This window comes from Mustela nigripes, chromosome 15 (assembly GCF_022355385.1).
Source record: "Mustela nigripes isolate SB6536 chromosome 15, MUSNIG.SB6536, whole genome shotgun sequence".
NCBI classification, from domain to species: Eukaryota; Metazoa; Chordata; class Mammalia; order Carnivora; family Mustelidae; genus Mustela; species Mustela nigripes.
The window spans coordinates 22,333,834-22,350,634 of record NC_081571.1 but is presented as its reverse complement, the minus strand read 5'-3'; the positions used below and the strand labels follow the sequence as shown (position 1 = coordinate 22,350,634).

The 16,801-nt window shown below is 34.4% G+C and overlaps 1 protein-coding gene across 2 annotated transcripts in view; it reads right to left on the bottom strand.

Moving 5' to 3' along the window:
* INTS6 (integrator complex subunit 6) overlaps positions 1–16,801 on the bottom strand; it is a 90,360-nt gene that overhangs the window by 54,570 nt on the left and 18,989 nt on the right. For both annotated transcript variants that reach the window (XM_059378134.1, XM_059378135.1), the window contains exon 4: positions 13,379–13,468. In XM_059378134.1, coding sequence (XP_059234117.1) covers positions 13,379–13,468 — 90 coding nt within the window. The remainder of the gene's footprint in view (positions 1–13,378; positions 13,469–16,801) is intronic.

Sequence of the window (16,801 nt, the reverse complement as noted above, 5' to 3'; positions counted from 1 at the left end):
AGGATTTCCTATGAAGGGAATTATGCAGTGAGTGGCCTTTTGTATCTGGCTTATTTCATTAAGCGTGTTTTTCAAGCTTCAGCCATGTTGTAGTGTCAGAATTTCATTCCCTTTTAAGCGAAGTAACATTCCAGTGTGTGATATACCACATTTTCTTCATCCATTCACCAGTTTCTACTTTTAGTTATTATAAATAATGCTGATAAAGACATTTTATATGCATATATTATAATTACTGTTGGGTACATACCAAGAAGTAGAATTTAGGTGTCATTGGATAACTCTTGTGTTCAACTTCTTGAGGAACTGCCAAACTATCTCCATAGTTGCTGCATCACTTTACATTACCACTGGTATGAGGGTTCTAGTTTCCCTACATTCTCACCAACATTTGTTATTAACCATCTTTTTTATTATAACCATTACAATAGTTATAAAGTAGTATCCCATTATGGTTTTGATTTGCATTTCCCTAATGACTCATGATGGTAAACACCTTTTCGTGTGTTTACAGGTCATTTGCATATCTTTAGAGAAATATTTCAAATCCACTACATATATTTTAATTGGGCTGTCTTTTTGTGTTTTAACAATTCTTTTTATAATCTGGATAGTAGACCCTTATGAGATATATGATTTACAAATATTTTCTCCTATTCTGTTACAATCTTTTTCTTGATATCTTAAATAACAAATATTTTTAATTTTGATGAAGTCAAATTTTTCTAATTTTTTTTTGAATGTGCTTCTGTCAAATCTAAGGAACTACTGCCTAATCCAAAGCTAGGAGGATTTAGTCTGTATGTTTTCTTCCAAAAGTTTCAGCTCTCACGTTTACATTGCCCATCCATTTTTATTTCATTTTTGTATATGGTGTCAGGTAAGAGTCTAACTTCACTCTCCTGCATAAGGATATTTAGTTGTCCAGTACCACTTGTTGAAAACATTATTCTTTCCCCCATTAAATTCTTGGTTCTCTTGTTGAAGAGCAAATGACCATAAATGTATAAATGACCATAATTTCTGAACTCTCAACTTATCCACTGATCTAGATGTCTATCCTTATGCAGTACTATATGGTTTTTTGTTGTTTTTAAATTCCATATTACAGCGTGAGAAGCAGTAAACCTGAAGTTAAAAAACAAAATACAAAAAACCAACAGACTAGTCTTAGCCATGCTCTCAATTGAGAATCAGCTATCCCAGGACTCATTTTCCTCACTCTGACAGAATTGGGAATTAAGTGAGATGTGAAATTAAGCAACAAAAAGCAAGAAAATTAAGTCTTACTTATTACTTTTTAATGTTTACTTTCAACCTCACAAATTATTTTGGCAGCCAAGAATAAAAGAAACAGAAAAAATCTGCTTCTAAGAAACAGTGCCTAGCATATAGTAAGCACTCAATAAATTACTGTAATTAATCATTTTCCAATTGCTTTGTATTCTTTTCATTCATTTTCAATGACTGTTAATATCATGGAAAAGTAACTGATTTTTAGAATCATCATACTTCAAGTTCTTTTTTTAGCAATTATTTCCTTGAAAAAAAAAATCAAGTACATATCCCTTAAGATATTTCTAGTTTTTTAATATTATTATCCAATACAAGCAGCATTTAAGAGGGTTCTCTTCATGATACTGAATAAGGAACGGAAAATTAAAAAATTATTAAACTCAAGCAAATTCTCTAAAATTTGGTAATAATCTGCTTTATTTAGTTGGTAGTTCTTACAGTTCCGTAGTTACAGTGTATATCCTTTAAATTAAGAAAAAAAAAAAGGTTTTTTGGTTCTAGTAGTTTAACAGCAAAATCTATTCAGAGAAAAGAGCAACTACATTACTTAGCAGTCAATGATACGAAAATAATTTCTTTCACAAAGTTTTACTCCAGTAAATTTTAATGGTGAGGTCTAATTTTTTAACTACTATATTGAAAAATACACCGATTTTAAAAGTGCCCAATTTAATTATTTTTAGTAAATTTAGAGAGTTGCACAACAATCACCACCATTCAGTTTTAGAACATTTCCAAACCTCAGAAAGATCCCTTCTGCCCATCTGTAATCAGTCCCCCATTGGCCCCCCGCAACTAGTAATCTACTTTATGGACGATGCATAAAAATGAAACCAAACAATATGTGGTCTTTTGTACCTAGCATGATGTTTTGAAGACTCATTCATGTTATAGCATGTCGGTAGTCCATTTCCTTTTCTTGTTATATAGTATTTCAAGTTTCTTTATTTTGTATCTGGTGTTAAACGACCCACAAACAATTTTATCCTCTTTTATGAGGTTAAAAAAAAAAAAAGTTGCCAAAATTACCTAACTCCTCGCATATTCCACACTGTCACTACTATCTTTCTAAAATCCAAATCTGATCACTTTCTCCCATACTACAATCTCTTCAATGGTTATTACCATCAACCTCTAAGACACCTTACATCCCCTGGCAGGGCATATACAGGGGTCCAGGTTGTCCGCCCAGTCTTACTTCCTCGCTCTGTACTAATAAACACTGCCAACTATCAGTACTGAGGTATATATAGTTCCCCCACTCTCTCTTCTATGACTTTTAAACCTTTGCACTCATCTACTTCCCAAACTAATCTTTCAAAGTCCAACTTCTGTCTGAACATCACTGGTTTTCAGTATTTGTTCAATTAAACTGAATACATGCTGACCACTAACAATTCTTCTGCTCACTTCATTAAGGAAGAACAACTGCACTCTAAAATTCATAGCGAAAAGGACCTGAAAACAGTCTAATACAACTCAAGTTCTAGGGTACTGGTCTCCAAATAGGGTATACTTCAGAGGTCAGCAAGCCCAGCAGCCAAATCCAGCCTCTGGCTTATTTTGATAAATAAAATTTTATTGACAACAGCCACACTCATTCATTTAACACATTGTCCATGGCTGCTTCTGCCCTACAGCAGTAGAACGGAGCAGTTCTTATCTGACCAGGTGAGCTGAAAAGCCTACAATATTTACTACCTGGTCCTTTAAGTCTGCCTACTCCTGGTATACATCATGATGTGAGGGAAGAAAGTTAACAGACTTTCCTTTAAGTTTTTCATCTCATCTTTTAAAATTTCTATTTTTGTAGATGTTTTCTAATATTAATATACAGATATGTGCATGTACATAATTATATATACATAATATCTAAACATAAAAATGGACAAAAATTGGGGATAGTGCATGCCCATATTATATATATATTTTTTTTAAAGATTTTATTTATTAATTTGACAGAGAGAAATCACAAGTAGACGGAGAGGCAGCCAGAGAGAGAGAGAGAGGGAAGCAGGCTCTCCGCTGAGCAGAGAGCCCGATGCGGGACTCGATCCCAGGACTCTAAGATCATGACCTGAGCCGAAAGCAGCGGCTCAACCCACTGAGCCACCTAGGCGCCCCGCCCATATTATATTTTTTTCCTAACACAGGAGCCTCAACAACAGCAACAAAATAAATAAATAAATAAATAAATAAAACCCATGATGTTTTCAAGTAAATTTTAGAACTTACTTGAAAATTTGGCAACCAAGATTATATGAACAATCCTATAAATGCTTCAAAGCACAGAGAAAAAAGCCTAGAATTAAGCTTTTTCCAAAGCAAAATTCTCAAAACATCTCTAAAAAAGTCTTTTTATGGAGCTAAAAATGTTATTCAAATAATGAAACAGTCCTAATATTAAGTTGAATGTAATAAAATATGAGCTACATAAATAAACTGCTTCACAGGTGGTTATGTTTTTTTAAAAATTACTGTAACTGACAAATCAAATGCAAATTTGTCCTTCAGAATCCTGAAGCCCAATTGGCTGATAAACAATCAATACATGATAAATATATAAACTAAGAGAATACCTCACTAATTTTTTTTTAACCCATCTGTACTTATAATGCAATTCTATAACCAAAATGTTCCTTGGCTATGAAAGTAGGTTGTTTCCCTTTAAGACAAAAGATCCTAGTCTAAGGTTTGAAGGGCCCAGGAAATACTAAATTCCCCCCCTTACACATCTTAAGGTTAAGAGGTTATTAGTTTCTAATAACTCAAAAGTTGGGGTCTGATCATCATCATCAACAAATTTATGAACTAATTTACCAAACTGAACCTGGGATTTGTCAGGTTAGGGTTATCATTCTACGTTGAATCATATTCTCCAACAAATAGTCACAGCCCCCAGAGAGAACTACACTCTACTCTGCTCACCTTTAAGGCTTTTTCTGAGGCCTTCCGAGATGACTAGCATCAGACTTTTGAGGAAGGCTAGCCATTAGACAAGGCTTTTCCCCACGATCTGACTGCTTGAAGTGACATCCAGGATCAGGTCGATCCTGTATCCAGGAATCATGACCCTCCCTGAGGCACCAGTCATCATGAGACAGTCAGTGCACTTTGGCACTTCTTGAAAACCACTGGGCTGCTCCTTTAGCTGAAAGGAAAAAAAACATCAAAACCACAACAAACAAAACAAAGGGGGAAAAATCAGTAATTCAACCTGAAAAGACAGAGCGTGGGGAAAAATAAACCAAAACAGCCTTGTCTAGAACAAAATGTAGCCTTGCCTTGATGTAAAGATCATAGTTCCAGTCACTGCACAAAGTTTATTCCTATTATGCAAATCTAAAAATTTTTAAATCTATTTTATTACATCAAAAGAACAACTGAGAATGGAAGTTTATATTAAAAAACCTATTTATGGAATACAGCTAACTAAGTATAATGAGTGAAAAACTAGTCACCTACAGCTTACATGAGTGCACCTCACCAGGAGTGCAAGTACCCCACTTTCCATGCTCTCAAACTATAATCTGACCTAGAGAGACATAAAATATACCTGACGGGCTGACTTTCACTGAGTTTAACTGGCAGAAAACTGCTAGTGCAGTTAAAGCTGATCTACAACTGTTCTTAAATTACATACAGATGAACAGAAAAGAAACTGGGCTGACATCCTCCTTAACTGACTTATCGCTAGCACCAAGAGTCCCCCCACACACAATGCTCTTGTCCCAGCATTCTGAATTTCAATGATCATGCTTACTTGAGAGGAACAATTTTAAATGTTCACATCACTATGGCTTTAAATTTAAAAGCTTAAAGACCTGATAAATAAGTAGTAAGATGACTTAAGGCTTATTTATTTAATGTGCTTCAAAATAAACACTTTTAACTATCAATATCCAGAGATAAAATTCTGCTTATTTCTGTTTTTAAGTACAAAATACTTTTCCTAGGACATAATTCTAAAAGGCAAGAAAAAGTTTTTGAGCTATTATTTTAAAAATTTGGCTCATAATTCCTTTAAAACACTGGTACCCTAAAGATGATACTTTATCAAAGAATTATTTTATATTCCTTTCTACTATGTATCCAATATCCCCATTTCAGATATCAGGTTGGAATCTTCAAAATATTACTAATCTGTCCTTCTCTTTTTTACTTGCTTGAGAATATGATTAAAGCGACAGACCTCCGTCCCCCAGATAAGTGTGCATAACTGCACAAATGGGCAATGTCTAGATTAAATTTTCAGGGAATTCACAAAACCCTCTGAAACTCAAGCCTGGACCCTGGTGCAGAACCCCAAACACTGCCTTCCCCCATTTCCACCTTACCATCTCTAAAGACCTGATTAGTTAGCATACCTATCAAATCTCTCACATTTCTCCATCTCTGTCCAGCACTGGCTGATTTAGACATCCCTGGATTATTCCATGTTGTTTGTGAATTCTTCCCAGTTAACCATCCTTCAACCTGTTTTCTTTTACGCTTGGTTGCAGAGTAAGCTTACTAATGCATATCTGATCATGTGACTTGCCTGATTACCAAGCACCTTCAGTATCTCCTTTGCAAATGTTAACAGAATGATATCCATTCTGTTTAGGGTGATTATCTTCCGGCTTCTAGCTAAATTTCAAGCACTCACTCCCCCTGCCTATGCTTTCTATACTCCACTCATATAATTTATAGTCTCCCCATACACTGCTTTTATGACTTCATACTTTTGTATGCTATTCCCTTCTCTCTGAAATGTCATGGCTCAATTTCTTATTCATCTCTCAAAACTTATCTCCCCTGGTTATGCTCTCTCAAGAGCTTCTATTTCTGGCATGAGATTTATCTCATGTATACAAATGCTTATTAAAACTGGCCTGTCTTCAAGTACATTTTCTAGGGTCAAGAGCCTTACTTGATTTCACCACTGGTGTCCCCAGCACCTAGAACATAGTAGTACTAATATAAATGTATGGTGTGCCACTATTCTTGTACACAACCAAAGTTACTATGCCTCACAAAAAAAAAAAAAGACTGATGAATTAATCTAAAATATACATTAAGAATTCAAAATCAAAACAGTTCATTACAGAAGGGTATTTCAGCAGGAACTCTCTAGAAAGCGAAAATTAAGTATAACGATCACAAATTCTTTATAAATTGCCATCATCTGAGTCAAGTATGTTGTATGTATATATATGAGTGTGTGTATATTTGTAAATATATATAAAAAAAAGTCTGTTTAAGTAAGACTAGTTATGGACATCCAAACCAGGAATTAAGCACAATAAGGGAATGCCTGGATGGCTCAGTCAGTTAAACGTTCGACTTTTGATTTCAGCTCAGATCGTGATCTCAGGCTTGTGAAATTCAGCCCCACATCTCAGGCCCCATGCCCAGCCTTAGATTCTTTCTCCCTCCCACTACCCTCCCCTCTACCCACTCTCTCAATCCCTCTCTTTAGAAAAAAAAAAAAAAAAAGGCACAATAAGGATAACAGAATACTATGCCATCCTTTGAATAAAAACTCCTTAAGCCAGGGACAGCAAGCACATAACAAATAATTTTAATTAATTACTCCCCTTTTCTTACCCTTTCCTCTACCTCATCTCATACTCAGGGCCAAAGAGTCCTCCATAAAAGCAATAAATACAAACTAACTGCAGTTGGCACAGAAGTTAGTATTTCAGGGCTATCCAATAATCTCAATCCTAAACCAAATCAAACACAATATTCACAGAAGACTTACTCCATGTACCTTGGAAACCCATTCCCAAGTTTAACAATTCCAAAGATTGTTTTATCTTATATAAAATATTTTGCTAGCATTGAAAGTCAAAATGATTGTTTTGCTACAGTTGTTCATTTTCAAATGCATATTTTATTGTTTAAAAATACATACATTTACAGTTACATTGTATTCAAATCTGTATATCAGAATCAACTGGGACATTTTCAAAAATACAGATTCCTAGGTCCTTGTCCAGATCAACTGAATTTCGGAATTAGAACTGAATTCCGGAATTAGAACTGGGCCATATATATTTTATAAAGCACCCAAGATGATTTTGATGCAACCATTTGAAAACTAATGTTCTAAACATCATAGTAGTCTACATATGGAAGAGCTACAATAAGAAGATAAAAGAAACAACTCTAAATAAAATTTTCCATACATGTATAGTGTCTCTGATTACTTATTGGTTCTGACAGGCTAATAAAGGAAGGGTGAAATTCCTTCAGCCTCTAAATAAAAACTGCTTCAATATCTCTTACCACAGAATTCTAGATAATAGATTAGTTATAGCAGACATACAGTTTCACTAAAGAGTGGTCACCTAGCATTTTTAAAATATTACTCTATTGCAGTACTTGGCTAGAGGCAATCCTTAAAGAGTTTTTCTTTCCACATGACCTTGAAAAAAGATATATTCAATAAGAGTATTGCAAATGTGTTGCTGAAATTCACTATAGTTATTAAATTTGAAACATTTATCATCTTTATTATAATTTACAAATTTTCAATATCTAATAATTGTAGATGTATACATTTCTATAAAACACCAGGAATAATAAATCCAGGTGTTGAGAGAACAGGGCCCATCAGAATGGGTATAAAATAGAAAATGCAATCAAGAAATTCTTACTAAGTGTTCTGGAAAGTTGAACGGACAGAAACTGACATATACAGTAATGCTGTACGTACATATAGAACATTTTAACCACAAATTAGTAAGACAGGAGCTATTGTTACTGAGCCCCTAGTAATATTAATATGAAAAGGCACCAGTGCTAAGGGATAAATATGACAACTCAAAAATGCATTTACACACATATCTGTTTGATACATTCTATCATACTACAATGACATTCCTCAAGATTTCTCAGAGGTCTTTTTAAAAAAGAGAAAAAGTCGCTCCAAAATTCTAAGTGTACTGGGAAAAAAAACAACTATTTTAAACATGTATTTAAAAGTCTTAAGTTCATACACGTATTTTTGGTGACTTTACTAAAACAAAATCATTTTCTGGAGGGAGAGATGACGTTCTGAATTATTTCAGATACTGGAAACCCAACTCAAAAAAACCTGGACTGCATGATCATACAGATCACAACGATTAAATATAAACTATAATTATAGGTCTTACAGATTATCCTTATAAAAGGTAAAATCATTTACATTACAAAGAATGATCCAGAAAAATCATTAATACCAATCCACATCTCAAAGACTGATGAGACTTCTACATCAACTTTAAGAGCTCACAAATTGAAATAAAAGACCCTAATCTGTAGCCACTTGAACACATAGCTGAGATTACTCTGACATTTTGTTTCTACAAACACATGCCCTTTCTGAACATTTGCCAAGACGTTATAAACGTAGTTGTCCTAATTTGTCTTAAAAGGCTGGGCAAGTCCATAGGAAGGCAAAACTTTTAATGTCAAAAGCCAACATTTTATTTTTTATTGAAAGTATCTTCTCTAAAATGTTAGCCTCCAGGGCAATCATAACATTGATAGAGAGACACAGAAACATTCTTCAGCATATAGAAATCTCAATATTAGAAAGATAATACTACTATTAGCACTTTCAAGGAAGAGAAAAATAACTGCTACACTATCCTGGAATGTCATTCATAGCCAAGAAGGTACTGGCAGGATATCTTCTGGCTACTTTATTGAGTAATATAGTTAGCTATGTGTTCCTGGAATCACATTAAGATAGTTTTCCATTGCAAAACAGTGCTAGAAAGGAACTTTGCAGAGAATTAAAACCAGAAAAATTTTTTTCAGTAACTCTAATTACAATTCTGTGATTCTACCAAAACATCTGATATGTCAGTACCATGAGTAATTGGCCACAGCGTGCTTATCAACATTAAGGACTACTACTATGAGGGTAAGCAATGTAATTTTCTAGTGTATCAGAATTCAAAGTCCCATGTAACTCACTCCTCAAACATGAAAATATTGCAAAAAATCGGTGTTATCAAATAGCTACATTTAAAAAGAAAAAAAGAAAGAGGCAAAAAATACACACATACTCTTCCAACACAGCAGTTACCAAAAGTCCTAGAGAGTTGTCCAAAAATACAACACTAGAAACAAACTCATGACACCTCAGACAGTTTCCTTGACTTTCATTAAATGAAGCCAAAAAGATAATTAAAGTCATGAAATAAGGTAAAAAGATGATATACAGCTTAAGATTTTTGCCTACACTACAAAGCTATTACTCTCATATCTCCTAACACACTGCTAAGTGATGAGCTGTCAGGGAGGAAATGGTATCCCCATCTTATTTTAACAAATAAGTTATAAGAAACTGGGTCATTCTGTCCTGAAGAGACTTAGCCAGGTCAAGAGACAATATGGCAAAGTTTTTCCATGAACTATTTTCTAGGCTCGAAACAATTTTACACGAGGCTTCTTTATAAATTTCACAGATACAGGCTAAGAGCCATATCCCAATACTAAATCATCCACAAGTCCTTGAATGTAATCAAAATTAAAAGGACCATAAAAATTCACATTACACAGGATCTCACACAGACACAGAACAGGTAATAGCCCCTCCCTCTTCAGTGCTCCCATACACTTAGTCTATATCTCTATTTTATCATTTATAAAACCATTTAATAGGCAATCTCCCCATAAAGACTGTGAACTTAAGAACAAGAAATCTACTCTATTCATCTTTGTTACCCTCATTGACTAGAGATGAATGCCCTGGTCATAATAGTCATTCAATGAACACTGAGTGAACAAGAACGGAACACCTACATCACAAATGTATAGAAAGCTGAAGGAGATAAAAAGGGAATCAGGTAAACAGAGGATAAACATAAGACAACAAAAAAAACAGAATCTAATATAGAGGCATGAGATACAACAGGAAAAAAAAAACACAGGTCTGGAGGTGCTGGATGTCTTTTGGATTTTACATCAATTCTAATCCAGATTTTGGCAATAAAAAAATGCTATAACCTTGAGCAAATCACTTTCCTCCCTGGGTCTCGATATCTTCATTTGTAAAAATAAAAAGTAAGACTACATGAGTTCTATGTTGCCTTATGCACCATAAGGATGATTTTAAAGCAGCAGAAACATATTCCTGAAAAACAGCACTAACAGATCAGATATAATACCCCATGTGAAATAGTGTAACTCTTAAGCAAAGGTTATCATTCAGGTAGGATGTACAATTCCATAAATATTAGTAACAGGTCACATCAATAGCAGCCAGGGCCAATGAAAAATTATATACATACAAACCTAATGTGGAAATTACTGATACATTCACTCATTCAATAAATCTAAAAAAGAATAAAGTTTTGCCAAAGGCAGGGTTAAGAGATTTGAAGAAAAAGAGACAAAATGCAAAATTCTGTTATTCCCTAGAAATTATAACAACACAGATCATAGGTAGCATGCATGTGCACACACACACATACATACAAGAGCAAAACAAAAAGCATCTTTACATTTGTTATGTTTGAAAGACTCCTTAAAATGAATCACATAACTTAATTATTTGGACTAGAACAGTCCAACATTTCCCAGTATTTTAGCAAAAAGTAAGCTTCCAACTATATGTACATCTGGGGTACATTCTCTACCCCACAAGAGAAGTCTGGTTGGGACATTAAGAACCAAATATTCAAAGGATCAAAGACATTCTTAACCTTGAAAAACAAAACAGCTCACAGACCTTCCAACTACATTACCATATCAAAGCTTTACCTTAAAACAAATCAATCTTCTACCACAGATAAGTAACAGTAATCAATTTTCATCTTGATGACTACCAAACTCAATACAATAGTATCTATAATCAAGATTTTTATTATAAGCTCTGTTCTCAGTACTAGGCTAACTAACTATCACAGAAGACAAAAGAGAACTAAAAGGTAAAGATGCTTTCCCCAAGAAAATCCCAACCTTGCTTGCAAGATAGTTACAGATTACTATAAGCACACAGTCCCCCTTCTCCAATATCCCTCCCAAAAACCTGGGAAGAAAGGTGAACAATTCCAATATCCATTTATATTTCAAAATATGTTTAAAAGTTAAAGAAATTCCTACAAGCCAAATATTACCAACAAAACAGATCCAGATATATGGGAACAAAATATATTGTACCCCAAAGGGAGTTTCTATAAAGGCAGTAAGACAAAGCACCCTGAATAATCTCACAAGTAGGAATACTTTACAACAAAAAATAGAATACTTTTTCAGTCATAATAACTACAAATCAGAATCATTAAGGATAGAAAAAAAATCAAAAAGACTTCATTTATATAAAAAAAGGTTAAAGTAATTAGTATGTGTTCTATTAATAATACTTTATCAATACCCCAATTTTCCTGTCAAATTTTTCAAAAAGGAAGGTAAAGTGGGAAAAATCAACTTCAAAATTTCAAATTTAAACTGAAGCAACATTTCTACTGCTTGTTCATATATATAATTAATATCTATCTGTTCCTAATAGCAGCAGGACATAACTGGCTATACATGCCAAGAAAGTCCAGAAATCCCTCAGGTTTAGCTATGTAGCATTCCAATGCTACTAATTACATATAGACTATAAATTAATTATGAATTTTAATCTGCCTAAATTTTTCAGTTCTATCTCCATGAACCAAACTCTAAATTCCCTTTAATAACAACTGATCAAATAAAAACAATTCTGGTTCTTTTCCAACAAATCAAGATCAGGTGATGACAACTCTACTGCTTCCACTGCTTCATGATAGAACAATACTATGCTCATTTCTTTACAGCCTAGCAAGCACTTTGACACACATTACTTCATTTCAGTCTTCCAACAACGCTATGAGGAAAGGCCAGAATTACCATTTTATCTCAAGGATAAGGAAAGAAATTTGGAGAAGTTAGGTAACTGGTACAAAGTTCACTGCTGGAAAGGAGGTGAACAAAGACCAGAACCCACATGTCCTGACTCCACATCCAAGTGACTTTCCACACCATACAAATGAAAGTCTTTCTAAAAATCACTGAACTTAGAAACTATACTTCTCCTACTTAATCAAACCCTTTGTAAATATAAGAATTAAGATTCTAAAGCAAATGCAAACAGTAAAAAGGGTAGTCTAAACCACCTCCTATTTATATAAACACATTTTGAAAAACAAATACAGTTGATCCTTCAACACCCTGAGTTTGAACTGCACAGGTCCACTTACATGAGAATTATTTTCAATAAATAGAATATAGTACTATAAACTGTTATTTTTCCTTTCCTTATGATTTTCCCAACAGCTTTTCTCTAGCTTACTTTATATAATGCATGTAACATACAAATATGTATTAATTGACTGTTTATGCTACTGGTAAAGCTTCCCATCAACAGCAGACTACTGAGTAGCTAAGTCTGGGGACAGTCAAAAGCTACACACAAAGTTTAAACTGCAACAGCACCCCTACCCCCCCAGAGTTCAAGGGTCAACTGTATGAGGCTCAAAAGCAGTTCAAATATTACAGTAAAAAGAGCATAAAGTTAAAATAAATCTACTATATTTACCCTATCACACCACATGCAACAAACTCTGCAACTGCATGCTAGCAAAGAATAGGTGAGGTTGGCTAGATATTATTTACTATAAAGACTTACATAAAAATGTCTAAAAACCTTCACTTTTCCTATTAACCTTCTCTTGGCTTTGCTCTAGTCTAGTCCAGTCATCTCTACAGCAGACTGACAATCCACTGAAATATGGGAATTATTAAGAGCACTGTGCCCATTTTTTCAACCTGAAAATAAATTTCCTTTTCACTAAATAATGTACTATATGAACTGACACTATCACCCTCACATGAACTCAAAAATACACATACAACTGGAAACTGGAGGTAGGCTCAAAAGTTTTTCACAGAAGGGATTCCTATTCAAGAAAATCTGGCGATCAGTGCTACAAACAGAGAAGTCGGTAAGATAGGTGACTCTCAACTGCATCAAATAATCAAATCTACTGAAGGTGTTCAATATCCTACAATATACACAAATAACAAATTTTTCACCTGCTACTGCATAATCTATGCTAATAGGAATATAACTTACCTCATCCTGGACTCCACTCGTAGTAGTCAGCTTGCTCCCATCAGTAATTGTAATAATTATTGCTGGCTCCAAGAAAAAAGGGTTTCGTCCCTAAAGTCAAAAAACACATCAATCATATTAAGGTCTGGACATCAGCTCAATTTTTCTGAGTAAAAAACCAATTCTTAGAACACTGTATAAATTTATCTTTCTTGTCAAGTTTTATGCATAGTAAATACTTTTGTACATTAAAAAAATATTCCAAGAGAAACATACACATAACAGAAGTTAAAGGAATAGGATTAGGTAGAGGAAAACACAGTATTTTCACACTTTATACACTTTTGTATTGTTCTAATTTTTACAGTGAGCATTTACATTTATGTAACTAAAAGTACTTAATTTGTTAACAGGGACCTTACATTCAATTCTAATAATTTGACAAACTGAGATATTAAAAATTAAAATAGTATTTTTATGAGAAACTTTTTAGAAAGGCCAAAATAGTAGGTGAACATTACAAGGAAATATAATTTATGCTTGTAATCGAAGTGTCTAACCAAGTGACTGGATATATGGATGAAGAGCTCTAAAATCAGTTCCATGGGAACAGTATGGCTCTTCTAAGCTTAGGAAAAAGTAATGAGAGGCCAACTTGAAAAATTAAAAAGGATGGTTACTTAAACTGCTCAGCAAGAGAAGGTACAAAAACAAAAGCAGAGGCAATCGAAGACAGTAGCACAAAACTCTAACCGCTCTACACGCAAGGTGAAATAGCCTCAGTAACTCCCATTCAAATCTCTGGCCACATTACTCTGAGTACTATGGTCAATTCTAGGGGATGCATTTTGTGAGGGAACCAAATAAACATAAGCTTATTATCTCTTACATACAAATGGCTCTCATTTATGATATGAAGCATTAAGCAACGGCACCCCTACCCCCATGGAGTTCAAGGGTCAACTGTATAAACAAGCACATTTAAGACAAACAAGGAGCAAAACAATACCCCATTTAAGCACATTTAAGACAAAATTATGACCAGAGGAAAGAAGTTCAAGAGGGTCAACCTTGTGTTTGAAATCGAAGGTATCAAAAACTCTTTTCTACTAACTCTGTTCAAGAAAGGAAAAAATGAAGTTTTGCTGGATACAATGTAGAACAGCATATGACAAATTTTAATGTGCACACAGATCACTTGGAAATCTTGATAAAATAAAGGTTCTGATTCAGCAGATCTGGAATGAACACTAAGGTTCCATATTTCTAACACGATTGCAGCCTAGGAGATGCTAATATCCACAGACCATTTTTGGAATAGCAAGGATATGGAAGGGTTATATGCATGTAATACTCTATGGTTCAATAAACTTCCCTTACATTTATACAACTCTCAATCACTAGCTTATCACAGCACATACCTACTCATGGACCTAAAGATAGGCAATGTTCATTCTCACCTCTGAGCGTCGACTGGCTCCCTCAAAGAGAATGTCTTTCCTTTTCTCTGCCCACTACCCATCCAATTCCTAAGCACGGAAGGCCCAATTTAAGTCCCTTTCCATGAAGCCTTCCCTAGCCTGCCCTTAATTAGTTCTTCCTCATCAAATTCTAATAGTGACAATTTTCAGACTCAGTAAAAATACAGATACAATAGAATATTTCTTCAAATAAAGTTGGATTTGAAGTGGTTTCATGGAGTACATTTTTTTTTGGTAAAGATTTTCTTTGACAGAGATCACAAGTAGGCACAGAGGCAGGCAGAGAGAGAGAGGGGAAGCAGGCTCCCTAGCAAGCAGAGAGCCCAATGAGGGGCCCGATCCCAGGACCCTGAGACCATGACCCGAGCCAAAGGCAGAGGCTCAACCCACTGAGCCACACAGGTGTCCCACATGGAGTACATTTTGAATATTACTCCCTACAGCATTTATCTTCTCTCCTTCTCAAATTATTTTTAATATATAACACCTTGCACAACAATGTGAATACACTCAACACTACTGAATACTCTCAAAAGCGGTTAAGATGGTTGAGCTGCTATGTGTTTTTTACCACAAAAAAAAACTGCTATGCACTTTTTAAAAATACACTAACTTGTATTATTTGCTATGGTTTCATGTGTTTAAATCAACTGAAGGCAAGGATCATGTTATATTTCTTCCTCAGCACCAAGCATAAAATATTTGCACACTGAGCACTTAAATAATCACCGATTCACCAACCATAGTTTAATACAAACCTACTCAAGTTCGCAGAACCATTTAGAATTACTCAAACTACAACAAGCTTCGAAAAAATATATAGATATGTTACTTTACCTCAATATAAATACCTTCTCTAACTTATGAATTTGCTAGGATGCCTTCTCTATCTGTCTTGTCATCCACTGTCCATTTATTCATGTTGGTCATTCAAGTATTTACTGAATGGCAATCATGTATCAGGCATTGTGTTAGGTGTATGATACATAATCTCAAATCTCACAAATGATAAGTGTACATTTAACAAAAACTCTCTTCTGATCTCTACAAATATGACTATTGATCAAAAATAGGCAAAGGGAGATAAAAAAGATCAAGACGTCCTCCTACCTTCAGTATTATTGTATCTTGCTTCCACCCTTAAGCTAAAACTAGTTTGTATGACTTGCTGCCTTTCAAAAACAAATCAGTAAAATCTCTTAAAGCCACCACAACATGGACCAAATACTTGCAACAGTGTTTCTGTATCACCTCTACATTTTAACCTAACTCAAAATTTTCTTCCATATTTTCTGAATAAAAGTATAACATCCATCAATTCTTATTCCTATGTAAGTACATTGAGAATTATTCTCCAGAGGCCAGAAAGTTAGTTATATCTATAAGTAAAGAACAATGATCTATGACATATTAAGAACTTTATGGATGCGGGCGCCTGGCTGGCTTAGTAGGTTAAGCATCTGCCTTCGGCTCTGGTCATGATCCCAGGGCCCCAGGATGGAGCCCAACTTTGGGCTCCCTGCTCAGCCGGGAATCTACTTCTCCCTCTCTCTTCCTGCCACTTCCCCTGCCTGTGTGCAGATGCACTCTCATCTCTCTGTGATAAATAAATTAAATTAAATTAGGAGGAAAAAAAAAAAAAAGAACTTTATGGATGATGATGTCCATCCAAAAACTAATACACACTTTCTTAAGGACTGTAATATCTAAAAATCAAGTTAAAATGAATTAAAATTTAGTCAAGTCTTTAAGGTATTAAAATTTAAGCTAAATTCAAACATCAAAATAAAAGTTATTTTCTTGATAGTAAGCTTTTAGCTGAAACTCTACTAGAGTCATCCACATAATACTTTCCACAGAGGCCAGGCCTGAAATTACTAGAATAATCAGGTACTTGATAACAATAATAAAACAGATGTATTATCTCATTTAACCCTAAAAACTTGGTGAGGTAAAATATTCA